The 18,824-nt window shown below is 38.9% G+C and overlaps 1 protein-coding gene across 2 annotated transcripts in view; it reads left to right on the top strand.

The window, feature by feature from the left end:
* Window positions 1-17,284, top strand: part of RNF17 (ring finger protein 17) — a 56,977-nt gene extending 39,693 nt beyond the window's left edge. For both annotated transcript variants that reach the window (XM_086613509.1, XM_086613502.1), the window contains exons 26-36: window positions 1,347-1,462; window positions 1,794-2,101; window positions 3,329-3,492; window positions 4,318-4,437; window positions 6,173-6,253; window positions 6,940-7,065; window positions 11,984-12,094; window positions 13,844-14,000; window positions 15,357-15,492; window positions 16,626-16,815; window positions 17,186-17,284. In XM_086613509.1, the coding sequence (XP_086469635.1) occupies window positions 1,347-1,462; window positions 1,794-2,101; window positions 3,329-3,492; window positions 4,318-4,437; window positions 6,173-6,253; window positions 6,940-7,065; window positions 11,984-12,094; window positions 13,844-14,000; window positions 15,357-15,492; window positions 16,626-16,815; window positions 17,186-17,284 (1,608 nt within the window). The remainder of the gene's footprint in view (window positions 1-1,346; window positions 1,463-1,793; window positions 2,102-3,328; window positions 3,493-4,317; window positions 4,438-6,172; window positions 6,254-6,939; window positions 7,066-11,983; window positions 12,095-13,843; window positions 14,001-15,356; window positions 15,493-16,625; window positions 16,816-17,185) is intronic.
* The last annotated feature ends 1,540 nt before the right edge of the window (window positions 17,285-18,824 follow it).

Raw genomic sequence — 18,824 nt, 5'->3', positions numbered from 1 at the left:
TACTCAGTGTGCAAAGAACACAGTCTTAGATATATTTAGTTACTGAAGAGTAGTGTTTACATCTTTGGGACCACTAGATGCTGACAACTGTTACGGGCAGATGAGCAAGAATCTCATGTTGTTGATGAGAATAGTTTCAGCAGCTGCCATATTAGTTTTTGAGCCTCAGAAACTGAAAGAACATGTCTTATGCTGTATGCATGTCTTCTACTAGTTAAAAAAAAAAGGAATTATTATGAGTGTTTGACTTGTTTAGTGTCTGTTGGCAGCTGCCGGTGAAGTTTTACAGTGTGTCTAGAAATAAAAGCACTGATGAGCAAAGTTATTTATGAGTGGCTTTAAAGCTCCTGGTAGAGGAAAACAAGTATTTGGCAGTTCATTCTAATAAAACAGCTAAGGAATTGTCGTGGGTTAGGCCGCTCCAGCAACCAGACCGCTCCCCCCACAGTCGTTCACTCACCCTCCCCCAGCCCCAGGGATGAGGGAGAGAATTAAAGGATAAATGGGATACCGTGGGTTGAGATAAGAACAATTTAATACAGATGATTTAATACACAGGGTAGATACTCACTACCGCTTCGTATGCGAAGCCCGTCTCGTCCCGAAGCTGCAATCCCGGACGAACGCGACGCCCCGAAATAGAGGGGGCGGAGAGAGAGAGAGAGTACTCCGAGAGTGGGAGTACTGGGAGAGAGAGGGGGGAAAAAGGCAATAGAGCAAAAGCGCAGCAAGCGCAAAAGAGCAGAAGCGGCGAAAGAGCCAAAGCGCAAAAGCCCTTCTGTCCGGCTGTCCCTCACTTGTATACTGGGCATGACGCTGCATGATATGGAATGCTAATTGGCCAGTTTGGCCCTCAATCTTAAGTCCAAGTACAAATCGTAAGGAGAGTTGTGGACCTCTTGTCCCAGCCATGCTCCCCCCTTATCCTGTTGTGCTCCTGCACACTGGCAAGAACACGGCAAGCTGAAAAGTCCTTGAGACCTCAGTGCCAACTATAAACATCAGCTTGCTATCAACATTCTTCTCAGAGCGAGCCTCTGAGTAAAACCAAAACACAGAGCTCTTCTAGCTGCTAAAAAGAAGAGCTAACTGTCCCAGCTAAAACCAGGACAGAAATGAAGCAAGGTTTTGTTCTGTTACTTTTCTTTTAATGTCATGCTTAGAGGAGTTGGTGAAACGATGGGAACTTTGCCATGGTTTAAATAGATTTTGTGTCTTCTGATGTGGGCATCAGTTGTTCAACAACATCTGATTTGCAGTCAGTACCGAGAAAATGAAAAATACGCCTGAAGTTTAGAGGAAATGCGTATTGTAATATGTTGTCCCGCTCTCTCATTTTTCTCCAGGAAAGTGACGTGGGTTGTGCATTGCCTGTGAAGATTCTTTGCAATGATGAAACAGGACAATTGATTGATATTTCAGAACACCTTATTAAAAAGGGTTTGGCTTTTAGAAACAGAAGGTTTGGATACTTTTCTTTTCATATTCTTTCAGGCTCTCATATTCACATTGTGATAAGCTAATAGGTAAAACAAAAATTTGGATTGTCCTCTACAACATGTGTGGCAACAGAACTCCCAGCTTTAGTGAAGTTAAATTTGAGTATAATATTATCAATTGTATCCACTGCAGGTTTCAGTTCTTTAAGTTGGTAGATAAGAAGATTGACGGTATTTTAACAAGCATTTGCCATCTTTGTGTGTTTGGTTTTTTACTTCTATTATTTTATTCTCTTGAACTTTCCACGTTCTTTATCAATTAATATATTGATATGATGCGATTGAATCTACTAGAACTGATGAAGCTGGTGTGGCTTGCTCAGACCCCAAGGAACATCTTCAAGTGCATTTAGAGCAAGAGAACAGACGACTGGATGACTGTAATTCAGAAACTGTATGTGGAAAAACCAGCACTGCTCCAGAGGAAAACATCACTGCTTCAGAGAGTGAACAAAAATCATGCAAAACATACGAGGCACCGCTTCATTCAGAAATGGATGAAATATATAAATCTCCCATTATACCTAAAGTGAAAATTTTTCAAGCTGTAGTAAGTTGCGTTGGACATGATGGAACTATTTATATAATACCAAAATCATTTGGTAAGATTACATAGAAGAAAATACATTTATACCTTTGGTATATCAGAATGTACAAGATACGTGTTCTAGTATACATGATCTGTATCAGAACACGGTTCTGGAAGATTTCGGGGAGAGGGGGATTGCTTTTGGGAGGTGATGAGGCCTTTGGCTTGAGGGGCGAGGGATGTGTGCCCATGCACCCCTTTCTCTGCAGCGGTGGGGAGAGGTCCCGCAGCTTCCTGGCAGAGGAAACCCAGATCCCCAACGGGTGGTGCCCTGTCCTTGAAGCCACCCACATGGGCTCTTCTGGCCTTCCACCTGCCCAAGAAATCAAAAACAACCCCAGGTGCTTGGAGGGGCAGGTGACTTGCTTGTCTAGACAGTATTGGGTAAAGCAGCGAGTGCTTTATTTTATAGTGTTGAGATTCTTACATTTTACTAATAATAGTGAAGACACAGTCCTAAAGATTCTTGAAAGTTCAGCTGGTTCTCGAATACTGCTGGATTTTTTTTCCTTCAGTGTGAGCCCAGTACCCAATTTCCTTGGGCTCTTTATTTGTACTGGGATAGATTCTCTGTCTCTTAATATTTTTTGGTTGTATGGTTTGAAAGAGGTACATTTTCATCTGACAGATGCAGTGTCAAGTCTTTAGTACCATGGTAATATGTTGTGCTTTAGAGAAAAGCTTCCATTTGAGAAATTTATTTTTTTTTTTACTCTACAAGTACGTTTAACTGGTGGATCATATCATAAACTTTAACATTCAAAGCACAACAACCCCACTTGTCCCAGGCTGTATTCTTGCAATTGTTGCTGCAGACTGTACCCACTGCAGAAGAGGATCTTCTGGACACCTCTTTTGTGTTACTTCATGATATCCTATCACTCTCTCTGGGAGTTTGTTGTATTGTTCATGGAGAGGCTCTTGTATTGGTGCTGCCAAGGTGTCAACTGCAAAAAAATTTGAAGATCCTTCTCCTCTGAGATTAGAATCCAGAATTACTAATGGCTTCACAATTGGAAATGCAGTTTACTTTTTGTTTAAGTACTAACTTGTTTGCATATACTAGAAGTATACTAGTATTGTGTGAGTGTTGGAAAACATTTTTTTTAGCAGCAGATGTATTTTATGTTTATATGTGTCTTTATCTGGATTTGTTGGGTTTTAGTGATTGAAATAGTTTATGCTAATATGTTACAGACTATTTTGAGGGTTTTTTTTATTTCTCACCCTCTGTCCACAGAAATTGGGCTAAACAAATTGATGACTGAAATACAAAATAACTTCAAATGCCTTGGTCTTCTGCAACCCTACTGCTGGAGAAAGGGAGAAGCTTGTGTTGTAAGAGGATCAGATACCATGTGGTATCGAGGTAAAGTTGTAGAACTCAGTGGTAGCGCTGTCCAGGTAAGTTTGATTCTATGGGGTGGGTGTGTGTGTGTGCGCGTGCATGAACATTGGCACATGTATGTTAAAAAAAAAAAGGGTGGGACAGCAAATAATCTAATCCTCTAAAATAAACACAATCACACCTTTTCGTTTAGCTGACCTGACTATCTAGATGCTCATTCTGCTTGAAAGTGCTAACTGTCTTGATTTTTACATTTATTTTGAAAATGAATTGTATCTGCCTATGTCAGTTGTCACAATTTTTCCCATAGTTTTCTTAGTGATGATAAATGTTCTTAAGTAAAAACCTACCCTTGATCATCTGTAGGTAATCCCTTTTAGGATTTTTCTTCTTTTGTTGTTGTTATCATATGTGGAATGCATTGAAAATACTTAGGTTTAGCTGCCCCCGACCCTGTCCTTACCTAAAAAGTAGTGGCTGGCTGTTTTGAATTCTATCTGCTACACAGATATAGAGCAACTTTTTCTAATTAGCAAGCAGTTAATCTTATCTAAACTTTTGAGTCTGCTCCTGCTTTTTGAATGTAGATCTGCAAATCTGACACTATGCTAATTCATAAATTTTTTATTTCTTTCAATTTTAAACTGCTATAGGTTATTACAAAAAAAGGTAGGATCTGTTGCAAGACAAGTATAGAAACTGAACTTCTAATCTGCCGTACCAGTTTTTTAATCTTTCGTTTCCACTTTGTCGCATCACCTACTTATCAGCAAAACATTGTTTTCCTCCAGAAAAGTGAATGTTGTAAATGGACTCTTTCTCTTCTTAACCTTGACTCCAAAACCAGGAATTATTTCAGGAAACCTTTTCTTCTCCTATAGGTACAGTACATAGACCATGGTTACACAGAGAAGATTCCTCCGTGTCACCTATATCCAACAACATTGTATACTGATATTCCACCATTTTGCATACCATGTCAGCTCTACAAGACAGTACCAGTGAGTAATGGTAAATTTGAAGATGTTTTAGTAGGTAGTTACTCAAATCGGTGTGCTGTTTAGTCATACAGTGGTTGAGACTATTTGCTGGTATTTTTTCTTGCCTTGGAGGATTCAGAGAATAGCTGATGAGGATCGTTTCAGCAAGGCAGCCTTTCATCAGGAAGTGCCTCATTGCTTTATGAAGTGACCACGCTTCAAAAACAGTTGCCATTGGAATTAAATCTTTGTAAGACAGAACACTGCAGTAGTTGGCAGAATGATACTCTGAAGTGGTAATTCCTTTTGCAATAGCAGCAACAAGAACTAAGGCCTGGATTTCTTCATGCAAAATGGCCAGAAAATTGTAAATCTTCAAGTCCTGCAAAAGCGTTTCTATCATTCTGAATTTAGCTGCGTAGGAAGCAATCTGTTATGCTGAACCAATACAAATGAATTGTTTTAGGGGGTTTTGTTAGTAATTGATGCATAAATGACATCTTCATATACCATCATATCTTATTCAAATTTGAATGGTGCATTTAGTAAATGTGAATTACTGAAATGACTAGCTTACTTTTAAACTTATTGTCGTGGGTTAGGTTGAACCGCCCCCCACACACAGCCGGTCACTCCTTCTCCCCCACCCCCAGGAATGAGGGAGAGAATTAAAGGATAAACGGGAAACCCGTGGGGTTGAGATAAGAATGATTTAATACAGATGATTTAATACACAGTGTAGATGCTCACCACCCCCTCGTATGCGAAGCCCGTCTTGTCCTGAAGCTGCAATCCCGGACGAATGCGAGGCCCCGAAATAGAGAGGGGCAGAGAGGGAGAGATAGTACTCCGAGAGTGGGAGTACTGGGAGAGAGAGAAAAAAAGAAAGAAAAAACAACAGAGCAACAGCGCAGCAAGCACAAAAGAGCAAAAAGCGCAAAAGAGCCAAAGTGCAAAAGCCCTTCTTTCTGGCTGACCCTCACTTTTATACTGGGCATGACGCTGCACGATATGGAATACTAATTGGCCAGTTTGGCCCTCAGTCTTAAGTTCCACCACAAATCACAAGGGGAATCGTGGCCCCCTTGTCCCAACTATGCTCCCCCCTTATCCTGCCGTGCTTCTGCACTCCGGCACACTGAAAAGTCCTTGGAGTTTCACATCCAACCACAAACATCAGCTTGCTATCAGCATTCTTCTCAGAGCGAGCCTCTGAGTAAAACCAAAACACGGAGCTCTTCTAGCTGTTAAAAACTCTGTCCCAGCTAAAACTAGGACACTTATTTTTAAAGAAAACATTTTTATTGTTGGAAGCAGTTCGATTAAGACAGACAGACAGACTTATAAGCCTACAGCTTGGGAGGCAAACAGATACTGCAGGGAAAAAAAGGAGTATTTAAAGTATCCTTTATTTTCTGTTGTCTGTTAAGTTATCTTCAAGTGTAATTCTGTATCTTTGGGTTGTGCTTTGAGTAATTGTGCCCATATATATTATTATGCATATAATATAGTAAAAGTTAGACTTGGCAAGCAGCATCTCTTTCTAAGCCACTTCAAAATCAGAAAATTGCTGGTCAGCTTTATCACACAGTAAGTTTTAGTGTACCAAATAGCAGAAAATGTTTAAACTGTTGTAGGCAAATCAAACTAATGATGTGTGTTTTCAAATAAATTTTTCAATGATAGGCACGTGTTTTCATCTTACTATATTACTTGTTAGTATCTTAATGGGGGTTTCTTGCTTTTCACCAAATAGGTTGGAAATTTTTGGCAGAAGGATGCATTAGATTGCCTTCAAGAACTACTTACAGATAAAGAGGTTGAAGTACATGTTCAGGTAGCTTAATTTATTCATAGACATGGAATGAGGCTTACTTTTTGTTCTCTTTTTTTTTTTCCTTTTGCATTAAGAATAATAGGTGAAGGAGTATAGCAGTAAATGTATTTCTTAGATAAAAACAAAATCCAAAGCTAAAGTTATTTCTCCTGTGACTTTATCATTATTATATTTTCCAGGCCTTAAATGTGTCCTTTAGAGGTATTTATATTTTTTGGTCCTGTTTGTGTTCTGTCTTGTCATTCTGACAAAGAACCTACCTACGAAGAGCATAAATTCTCTTAAATTCAATTTTAAGTGATTAAAATTCAGCATAATTGAGTACGGACATGCTTAAATTAATATATTAACATTATAGGGAAACATATAATCTTTATTGTCTGAAAACCTGCAATTTCAGATAGTTTAATTTCTAATGATATATTGTGAAAGAGAAGGGTTTGTTGTTCTGTGAGCAAACATGGGATAATGTTTTGGTGTTAAACTGAGTAGTCGGTGCAGCTATTCCAGCAATACATTCCCATTTGTGTCATAACTGATGTTAATAGCCATCCTAACTGGTTTTGTATCTTTGATGAAGGAGTATGGTGCATACAGCAATGACAGGTTTGAATTTCCTGGTCACTCCTTCTAAAACCTCAATCATGCTATTACTGTTACAATCTTATTTTGTCTTGTGTAAGTAGGAATTACCAGATAACCCATGGGGCAAATTGTCCATCGACCTGTATTTTGGTGGAATGTCACTTTCTTCCTTCATGACGTACCAGAAGTACTGTGTTGCTGAAGATTGCCAGAGCCTGCCAAAGCTGGTGAGATTTGTGTGTGTGTGTCTTTTGCTGCTGCTATTCTGACATTAAAAAGATTACTCAGTTGCTTGTTGTGACCTTTGATGAAATGTTACTTCTTTTTATATTTCTGTACAGTTTTGTGCTGTAAACAGCAGTAAGACTAAGTACACAGCTCTGTACCATTAGAGATTTTTAAAAGCAAATTTAATCAAGTGTTTCAATATAAACCTAGTGATTTCTACGGGTGTTACCTAGGTTCTTCATTCCAAGTGTCTGGGATATTCACCTGGTGTTCTTTAGAGGAGGATTGAAATTTTTGCTGAACTTCATTGTCTTAACACAAAAAAAAAATAGATAAGTAATCAGTTGAGTTTTTTCCTGACATCTGAGGATCAGGCTTCTTTCAATTACTAAGGCTTAGTTGTTGAGTTTTTAATTCTGTTTAAGCCTGCCAATATATTTTTCTTTCCAACATGAGTCTCTGCTTCAGAAAACAATTTTACAATACAGAGTATAATACTGTCACTGCCGATATAAGCCTTGGCGTGTGTAACAGTGGACTTGTGATACAGTTACAAAAATCTCTGTGTGTGTTAGAACTGAGTAACCATGGGAAACCTAATTGTAAATCAGTTTCTTGTTGCATCTTCATAAAGTCAGCACATGACATGCAACTTCCAGCAAACTAAATACGGATCTTGACATGAGATTGTACCCTTAAAACAAAAATGAAATTTGGAAAGCAAAAATAAAGCCATGTAAGAAGGTTGTAAGCAAGAAGCATTCAGAAAGCGTGGAATGCTTTCAGCAAGGAATACAGCATTAAGCAGACCCATTCCAGGAATAAGTGGTTCAGAACAATTCTTAAGAAAATGAGTATTGGAAGTATTCAGTTGTGTTTTACAGGAGCAAGGTCTCCAGCGCTTGAGCTGGTTCCAGGAGCAGAACCTCTGAAATAGCACCAGTAGGCAGCGTGCAACTCTGAGAACGTTGAGGCGTAATCAGCACACTGTTTAGCTGGAGAGGCTAAGCAGTCATCCTCACATACCAACTGATACACCGCACTGACTAAAGGATACTATTGTTAGTTGAAGTATAGCCATTATATGTTTTATTATTTTTATAGTTGGTAACTTTATTTCGTTGCTTCAAATCTGTGTTTTCAGTGAAGTAGTCTGATAAGGACTGTATTCCGTTCTGTGAGTCTTGTCGTTCTGTTAATAGTGGTAATAAGCTTAATTATGCAGAGCCTACTACGCCTGTGTCTTGCTGCAGAGTGTGTTGCTATGTTTGAGATACACTTGTGTTGAGCTGCACAGGTGAGTTTAGGAGCTGGTCTGCATTACCATATGACAATCCTAGCTTAGTCATTAGCCAGAAAATTCCCTAGTAGGCAGTCGAATTTTGGAAAGTACACCAGAACGCCAAGCGCGGTGAGCTTACAGCAGTGTATCTCATTCCAGGAGTATGTGTACATATAAGTGTGTTCGTGTGCCTATATATAGACGCGCTTGCATACTTACCTAAAGATACTGTTATACTGTGGTATTTTTTGATTTGACTTTTTGGGAGATGAGGTTTGTTTGATTTTGTTTGTTTCTCTACCATTCTGAGTTAGAACTGAGTAGCAAGGTGCTGCCTTGTGCTGATATATTCAGTCATGGGGGACTATGAGCTTGCTTCACTTGGCAGACAGATAGTTAATCTTCTTTGCTCTGAGCTCAGGCTTAACTAACAGTAATTTTTAGAATTACTTTTCTTACAGCAGTTGACTACAAACCATTTCCAACCATCTAAACCAAAATCAGTTCAAAATTTCTTATTCAGACTATTTTTGTATTTAACGGCATTGCATATCAGCCCCTTTACAGTGAGGTAGTTGAAGACTGCAGATTTTAAGCCCATAATCTGAGCAAACACTCGGCCTGACTGTTACTGTTAATCTACCCCTGGAAATGCCAACGGAGAGATGCACTTCAACCTGCTGATTACATATTAGCCTTATTCGTTCAATTAGCACCTGCCTTCTGAAGGACAGCAAAGACAATGCTGAAAAGACTTCATGCAAAGCATTTTTGATGTTACTGACTTGTTATCTCAACAGTTTCGGCATCACCAGGAGCTGTTCAGCCTGCCAGCAGTTTGAGGGAGAGAGCAGTGTCCTTTCAGGCAGAGAGAGAAATCTTTAGGCAGAAGCAGCAGCTTATACAAGACTAATTCCTCCTCTAATTCTGCATGGACTTCCATGATTGATGAGAGCAGATACTGCGAGTTGGTGTTCCAGTACTGCATGCATCATGACAAATTCTAGCACTGCCATCGCTCTGTGGTTTGGGACTTCAGCTTGCAGGAAGGCTTACTCCTCCTGTCCCTGTTCCCTCACTTTTAAATAGGCAATTAATTACCTCTCACACCAGTGATCTATATGACTAAAAGACCTGCCAGATACCCTAAGCTATTGTTTCCCTGTTAGGGATGTAAGAGGACAGGCTTGGATGAAGAGTGGTGTGTCAAAGGACTGTGGACATAAGTTGAAGGGCTGCCATGTGGGTTGAAGGCCACCATCTCTGACACCAAGTGTTCTGTCACTGATGTTTGCAAGAAGACTAGGGGGGAAGCATTCTGAAAACACCCAGACAGGAAGCCCATTCTGCTTTCCTTTTGTGAATATAAAGTCTAAGATATCCTGTCCAGGGAAATATGAGACTTGCCAGACTATCACTTTGGTCTTCATGGTCCTAAAGATGTCTTTAATTACCTCACACTACTGAGTGGGCTTATGTAGGCCGTTCATAAAAAAAGCTTTGCATGTGGTAGAGAAAGAAGTACAACATAACACCGCACTGCAGCCAACCATCTACTTAGTTTGGATTAAATTCTTCATGCTGATAACCACTCTCGTGTTGCCTTACTAAGTATACAGTATTGTGTGATGTGTAAATTATATATTTAAAATACATCATTTCTGCTATGGCTTTACAGATGCAATAAGGAATGTAAGCCATTTCTAGATTTTTAAAGAATAGACACAAAGGCAGAAAGGATGGGGCACAGCTGTTTAAAATTAGTAACTCCTGAAGATGTCATAGATTTCATAGATTTCATAGATTTCTAGGTTGGAAAAGACCTTAGAGATCATCCAGTGCAACCGTCCCTAATCCCCATTAAACCATATCCCTAAGTAGTTCGTCCATCCTATTCTTAAACACATCCAGGGATGGGGACTCAACCACCTCCCTGGGCAGCCTATTCCAGTGGCTGACAACCCTTTCAGAGAAGAAATACTTCCTAACATCCAACCTGAGTCTCCCCTGACTAAGCTTATACCCATTTCCTCTTGTTCTGTCGCTCATCACTAATGTAAAGAGCCCTTCCCCTACCTCCCCACCATCCCTTCTCAAGTATTTGTAGGCTGTAATCAGGTCTCCCCTCAGCCTCCTCTTCTCCAGGCTAAACAGCCCCAACTCCCTTAGCTGCTCCTCATAAGTTTTATTTTCCAGCCCCTTGACCAGTTTAGTCGCCCTTCTTTGGACTCGCTCCAGGAGCTCAATATCTCTCTTAAAGCGAGGGGCCCAAAACTGGACGCAATATTCCAGGTGCGGCCTCACCAGTGCCGAGTATGTCTTGGTAGAACATCTTATTAGTATCAGTATCTGCAACCAAACTGTCTATGCCTAAGTGTGGTAGATCTAGCAGTAACCAATCTACTGACAATAAGAAAAGGCTATCAACATTAGCAAGAAAAATGCAAATGCAGTTTTTCTTTCAAAGACATGCACAAGAGATGACTAAGATACCCAGCTGAGCTGTGTGGGGAATGAGCTGGAATTTAAGCTGAGTCTTTAGAGGCAGGTGTAGTCAGGTGGCCTGTCATAATGTTCCTGATTGTTGCAGAAATCTGGCATTTCATTTGTATGTATCTATGATATAGTCAGACATCCTTTCTTTACTAGTATTTATCAAGATAGAGGGGTTTTTTTAATCTTAAGAGTACATACTTTCAATGGAAAAGCTGTATTTTCCTAGTTAAGTCCGAGGAACATAATGATTATTTATACTGTATCCTATGTCAGATCATGCAGGGGGAAGAAAGGGTCAGAATTTATTGTTTTATTTTGCAGTTGTATGTATCTGTTTGCTTCCACTTTTCTTTTTGTTCTGGGCATAACAAAAACTTCATCAAATAAATGTTTAAAAATAGAACATATTTTAGGGAAATTGTACATTTTGTTATGTATCATATTGAAGTACAAGAGAGAATAGGAGCTGTATTCATGACATATGATCCAGCTGAGCTATATATCCTTATAAAGGCATAATTTAATGCACCAAGTTTTATTTTGTCATGAACCAAATGAGTTAATGGCATCTAGAACTCAAACTGTAAAATACGTGGTTCTAGAAGAAGACACACTGGAGCATGCTATGCTGGTGAGACAATAAGTATGTGTACTTTGCAAAATCTGTTAGTTTTCTGAAAGAAGGACAATTCTGGTGACTAAGGAATTAAATTATCCTTTGCCTTCCTCTTAAGGGATAATGCTCTGGCAAACTGCAGTAGCATTGAGCATGGTATTCAGGTTAATTAAATGCTATTATTTTAGGTTTTCTTTCTAAATATTTTCTCTCTTTGAAGGGAATTTCATATTTAATGCATTTTTGAATTAACAGCAGTCAAGTTAGCAAGTCTGTGTTAGGACCATTTCAAAGATACATTCTTTATATTTTAAAAGTGTTAATTAACTAGTTCTGTTCTGTTATGTTTTAGCTAAAGCTTTTTTAAAAACCTAGTAAGTATTGAAATGCTGATTAGTGTTTTTTTCATCAAGGACACTCTGTTTACACTATTAGATAACTCCTTTGAACCAGAAATCATACAAAAGTTAGTTTGCGTTTTGTTACTAAATATCATGCTTGACTAAAGTCTGTTTTGGTCCAGGAGCTACTTGAAGGAAATGTCCATGTTGCGTCTTCATACACTTTGCCACCGCTACCTGTTCCAGGAGATACCTTTTCTGTCAGAGTTACCCATTTGGTGTCCCCGAAGGAGGTATGTTTTGTAAGCATCTCATATATGTTGCAGACAGGAAACGTTGCAGTTGCGTCATGCTGGTGAAAAGGAAATAATGGCTAACAATTTTAGATTATACAAAAAAGTATTAGTAAGGTTGCAAAATGCTACTGAGTTATTGATACAGATGGTCGTGCAGTGCAACTATCTCTATGAACTCTTACTTGAAATACCCTATTGGGAGGGGACAGAGAAAGAAATTCTGACCATTTCCCTAAAAAAATGAATTTTAAGAATTACAACACTGCAGTCTGGTACTTACCTTGTATAATAAGAAAACAGATCATTGAATTTTAACTTGGTAGAGCAATAGTGATTTATCTCTTCTTTATTCTCCAAAAATTAAATTAACTGGAACGTTGTACAGTAATGTGAACATTTTCTGGCTGTTACAGTTGCATTTACTGCCTCTGGTCGGTGATTGATCATTGATTTTTGTGTAAACACACACAGCTTCTGTTTAGTATAGTCTCCCAGGCAAAAAGCAGAGTGTAACGTTCATTGGTCAAATAAAAGATTCCTCTGTGGACTTTGAATGTTGAATGATGAAAAAGGAGAACAGGAAGCAGCAAGAAGCTGATCGTCTTACAAAAGCTAACATCTTCGAAGTGGATTGAATTATACTGACATGCTTGTGTCGTTGTTTTGGTAAATCTATAAACGAAATAACGGGTTTTATAGTACTGAAGTGATTGTTTCAAATTCAGCATCATGGTCTAATGTAAACTCACCCCATTAATTCACTTGAGTATACACATGTTCAAAAAAACAGATGCTCAGTGTACCTATACAACTGTTTTGACTAAACAGAAGATGGAAGTGTTTGAGTATCTTAGAAAAGGGCTTTTTTTAAATTGTATATTCTGCTTCCACTCTTACAGGAGAAACATTATAATGAATATTTTTTGGTTCATTTTGTGCAAATGATTTGAACTGTTGCTTTTGAACATGCTATATAGCTGTAAACACTAGGTCTTGCTCAGGACTCTTATAGATTTTAGTAGCAGTTGCATGGAGTTGCTGCTTGATTATATTGTGTACAAATTAGAAAATTAAAACTAATTTTCTTCCTGGCTAGTGAATTATAATGCTGAGTTTAGAAAAATAATAACATACTCATTAATTGGTTTGGATTATCAGTAAAATATCATAATCTTCTGAAATGACTCTGTTTAAAAAAAAAAAGGCATTTCAGTTAGAAGCTGTTACGTAGATTTCAGTTCGCCTGTGCATGTTGTTCAGACTTTCATTTCTTTGACCTACAGTGTTACACTGATGATCCAATTATAAATTAGGCGAATGGAATGTCTTCGCATAGCAAACAAAACACCATTTCAAAACTTCTTCTTTCATTAACTTTAAAATTAATCTTTGGTTCGATGTGAAGTGCGATTATTTACCAAGTAGCAGGAGGGAGGAATCCTAATAAGACACAGTTGTGAAATCTTCTATGGGTATACCCTCTTGTATGTGCATTCCTTTCCTCTTACTTTTTAACACTGAAATGTGGTGTTAATAAATGATGATTCTCTTCTGCTTTTTGAAAAAAAAATTGTGTAAATATGAAATTATTCATAAATTGAGGAAATAAGAAAGAGGAGCAAAGATATACTGAACCTTTCAAAGATGGGAACAAGTAATCTTCTAATAATCCTTGATAACTGATGGAATTTGAAGGTTCTAAGTCGTCTGCAAAAATTGTAATATGAGAGCCTTTTCTTTGAGTAGGTATATATTTGCCTTGATCCTTCGAAGAACCTTATGAAGCAGCCTATCGTAGAGGGAGATGCCACCTGTGACTCGGCGTTGAAGAACCTTGATGAAGCCCTGAAATGGTGCAATAAAAGTGTGAAGTCCCTTCCTCTTCTGACACACTTCCAAACAGGTATATTAGTGTGTTCATTTTCCCTGTTGTTTCGTATGGATGTACGAAAAGCCTGAAATAATTTCTGAAGAATAGGAATAATTATATTTTATGTATCTTTGAATAAAACTTTTGGAGAGTAAGGAGTAACGACACTACACTATAATGATATGATACACTATAATCAGGAGTGTTAAAAAAGGAGGCTGAGGGCAGACCTTACCACTCTCTACAACTACTTGAAAATGGGTGTCGGTCTCTTCTCCCAATTTACAAGTGACAGGGGAAGAGGAAATGGCCTCAGGTTATGCCAGGGGAGGTTTAGTTTGGGTATTAGGAAAAATTTGTTCACCAAAAGGGCTGTCAAGCATTGGAACAGGCTGCCCAGGGAAGTGGTTGAGTCACCATCCCTGGAGGTGTTTAACAGACATGTAGATGGCGCTTAGGGACATGGTTTAGTGGTGGCCTTGGCAGCGTTGGGTTAACGGTTGGATTTGTTGATCTTAAAGGTCTTTTCCAACCTAAATGATTCTTCTATAATCATATGCTTTTACTTTTCATGAAATGGAGACTTCTGTGTCATTTTGCTCCACTGGAAAATGATGGAAAGAACTCTGACTTTTGATGCCTCTTAAAGTTGATGTGGCAAAATATGGCAAAAATAAAACTTTTCCCTGAAGGCGATTGTCACCGAAGCTGTAACAGTGAAAATCTTGCTATTAAATATCAAAAGACACGAGTTATGTACGGAAAATCATGTTACCAAGAGTTACAAATGATGTGAACCCTGAAGAGCATCACTTCACTTTAATTCTGGATTTCTCCGTCTAGGCAAAAGATGGGCTCTAATTCTCTTGTCTGCAGCTGTTGGGCCTAAAATAATACGAAGTATATGGGTCTAGAACTTTGCAAAGCAACCAGTTATCGCTAGTCCATGGTTCTGCCAACTAGTAAAATTCTGGTTGAGATTTTAGGCTGCATCTGCCTAAAATCTGCAGTCTGCCTTGTGTACTCCAGACTGTTGTCTATTCTCTTACGAATGAATCTGTTAGTAACTGAAATGTGCAAGTGAGTCAAAGTTGAAAAGTTGAAACGTTAAGCAGTTTGGATCACTATCTTTACCAAGCAATTTTCTGTTAATTCTCAACATTGCCATGTGAGGTAGAGAAACTTGACTTAAATTGCATACTAATGGTTGTGAATTGGAGTTCAGAGAGAATTGGAGGATGCATAGAACAAAAAAGTAGCATGAATTAGGGAAGGAAGAAAAAACTTAATCTCAGTCACAAAGTAAAAAGAATTTTTCAAGTTCAGTTAGTTTGTACTGCACTGTGAGTATATTTTGGGGTGTTTTGTGGCTTTTTTTTTTTTTTGCAGAAATGCCTTGCCTTGTAGAATACCAGGATGGTTTATGGTATAGAGCAAAGCTTCTTTCCGTTGAAGAATTTGACCCCTTTAAGATCCTGGTTCAGTTTGTTGACTATGGTAATTTTTCAGTTGTCCCAACAAGCAGGTAAATACATAAGAAAAAAATGCATGTAAAATGTCTGTGTGTGTATGTATGTATGTATACACTGATGTTATGAAGTATGTAAGTTAAGTGTATGTGTCTTTATTATTACCTATTTTTATATAACTATAGAGATACAATTTATAATAATTTAGCATTAGATTGCAGCTGGAGGGAAAGTTGGTTGGCTGGTTAAATAATTTCTATCTACAGGGTGTGAGGTTGTGCACCTGCTTCTCCTTCTCAGGTTGTTCTGAGAGGTCCATTATTATAGTATCAGATTTCTCCATCGTCTTTAGGTTATTTAACCTGTGAAGTCGGCTCAGGCTTATAATCTGCTTTCGCACCCAAGAAGCTTACACAAAATAGGGACTGAGCCCTCCAAGTGTACAAACAAATCCTCTGGTCCTGTGCGACTGCAGTCTGTGCACAAGTCAGCTGGGGAATAAGATAAGGGAGTATCTGAGTGGGACACACCTCGCTCTGCTTGCATGGAAAATCAAATTTCAAATCCCTGTTCTGCCTCGTGCTGAGCTGCTCTAGGAGCTGCTGTTGTGCTAACACACAGGTGTCAGCCAAGTGTCTCAAACATCCCAGGCTTTTAGAGTCTCCTAAGCTTGTCTGAATTTTCTCTCTTGAAGCACTTTCACTTTATATGTATACTGCTTAGTCACACTGACTTGCTCTTGAGCTCATTGAGGAATCTACAGGTCCTTACTGAAGATGAGGTGGAATGGGGATTTGAACAGATTTCCTGCTTCACGGACTGTTAGGGTCATGGGAGAGGGTGTGTGTTTTATTTCAGAGTTGCTCAAATCTGTGTTAGGCACTAGAACCTCCTCCCCAAGCACTGTAATGGGGAGCCAGCCAGCGTGCCTGGCAGGCTGAGGGGTCTGGATGGTACTACTGGCCTGCTGCTGGAGAGCCACTGTGCTGATGTCCTTCAGAGGGCCTAGCCCTTCCTGGTGAATTACTTGGTCTGACACAGGCACGTTATTGTAGAGCAGGGACTCTGATCCCAGTTTCCACACCATAACTCTAGTGCATGAACCATTAAGTGGCCCTTATGTCCATACTGACTGTAGCTTGGCAGGTGGATTGTTGCAGGCAAACATTTTTCTCTTTTTTTTTTTCAGATTGCGTCAAATACCTTATCATCTGCTGAAGTATCCTGTTCAGGCAGTACGAGCTCTGTTGGCTGGATTTAAACCTGCTTTATATGAAGAAAACGTGAAAAGAGTTCCTTATTCCCCAGAATGGAGTGTGGAAGCATTGTGGGCTATGATGGAGTGCGTTGAAGGAAAACAGCTCTCGGCTTCCATGCTTGTGAGAAATGCCTTTTTTTTCCTCTCCTGCTTCTTACTCTGCCTAAAATTTTTACTAGCAGTCAATGAGTATAATTTCTGAGTATTTGTTTTACTGTGAACCCTCATAATTCAAAATCGTGGACCATTTACCATGAAGGAATGCTGGTGAAGAGAAAAAATCATCTGGCACTCTTCTTAATCTACAAAAAAATGTTTCTGAGCATTCCTGTTACTTTAAAACCATTTTCCTGTACTTAAAAACAGAAATATTCTTTGTATATTCACAGTTCTATTTAGGCAGTGAGTATAGCTAGTAAAATAACTTTTACTGTTGGTTAGCTTGAGATTTAAATCTGTTACTGTCAAAACTGTCAACTTCTGGTTTTCAGGCTCTTTCGCCAGAGGTCACCATTTCTTTGTATGAAGATGACAAAAATCTAGTTCATATGAAACTGATAGAAATGGGACTTGCAGATTTGGATGAGTGACACGTAAGTACAGGGAATATCAACTACAAATTCATACTGTTGCGAAGGTATGAGTTCAGAAGTTGTAAATAGAGTCTAAACTGTCAGTAACATTGACAACTAGAATTTTTTTTTTTTTCAAAATCCCTTCTGTCTACCCTTCCACTCTTTTATTGAAAAAACCTCTGTTGAAAAAATCAAATTTCTTTATGTACACATGACTGAAGCCCCCGGTATAGCTTTAAGAAATAACAGGTACTGAAACAAAGAGCCCTGAGACAATATAACAGAAAGAGCTTCTGCTGCTAGTAACTGAAGGTAACTTGATATGTGGCACTGTACTCTGCCCAAACAATCAAAATTAATTGTTTTTCTTCATTTTCAGCATTTGATCTCAATGACCCGTGCCAGTTCTTCTCAGTCAGATCCATGAAAACATATGTATATCCATGCATCCAGTCAAACACGGAATATTTTACATGAAAAGCTTTACTGTATGTGTTGTCTACAGAGAATACTGGAGACTTGGATTTTCAAATTGGCTGACCCACTCTATGTTAAGTAGTCATTTTCCCTCCCATTTAATAAGCACTCTTCTAATCAATGTTTATAACGTTCTCAACACTTTTGAATCTTGAAATAGTGAAACTGTATATTCACATCTCAATTTCTTGACCTTAAGTATTGTTCTGTGATATCCTTTTCATAAGAGTAGATGGAATGAATGTAGAGCAGTAAAGAAATAGATAAAAAGCTGATGCTGGGCACACACCTAGCATCCTGTTAGAAGACTTAGAGGGAAGACAATAGTTTATGTTTTGGGCGTATTGGATGACAGACTTAACCAGTACCAGAGTCTGGAATCGAGAGTCAACAGTTAGGGGTGGGGGACTGTTACTGTCTTTGTTCTGGAACATGTTTGCATTGCTGCTTTGTTTTCTGTTTCAGTCATGGTGAAATGGATGTGTTTTGGGTGTCAGTGCACCTCCTTCCTACTCTTGGATCTGCAGTGTTCATTTGAAAGTGTTGGAATAAACAGGAGCTTGCTTAGTACGTGGCTGAGAGCTTGTTTTTCTTTACTGCTATAGTATGCAAGATTTCTTTGAATGTCTCCATTGTACTCATGTAGTATATTCTTTACATTTAAAGCTCAGCCCCTTTCAGACTCCCCATAGAGAATTTTGTCTAGATTATCAAGGAAAACACGTGCATGATGAAGACTCCATTGTCTGAGCAACCAGTTCCAGTACTCAGTCACCCTCTGCTGTGGTTTAGCCCAGCCAGCAGCTACCACACAGCTGCTCGCTCACTCCCTGCCACCGGTGAGGTGAGGTGAAGAGAAAAATGTAACTAAAGGCCTGAGGGTAGAGATAAGAACAGGGTGGGATCACCCACCAACCATGGCCCCCAACAACACAGACTGAATTTAGAGACAAATCAATTTAATTTGCTAACAGTCTCTTCAGAGAGGATAATGACAAGCAAAGCCAGATATTAAAAAAATCTTCCCCCCTCTGCCCCATTCTTCTCAGCTCTACCTTCCCCCTGCCCTGAGCAGTGG

The sequence above is a fragment of the Tauraco erythrolophus genome, chromosome 1 (genome assembly GCF_009769465.1).
Source record: "Tauraco erythrolophus isolate bTauEry1 chromosome 1, bTauEry1.pri, whole genome shotgun sequence".
NCBI classification, from domain to species: Eukaryota; Metazoa; Chordata; class Aves; order Musophagiformes; family Musophagidae; genus Tauraco; species Tauraco erythrolophus.
The sequence above is the reverse complement of the archived record's forward strand: the minus strand, read 5'-3'. Positions and strand labels throughout refer to the sequence as shown.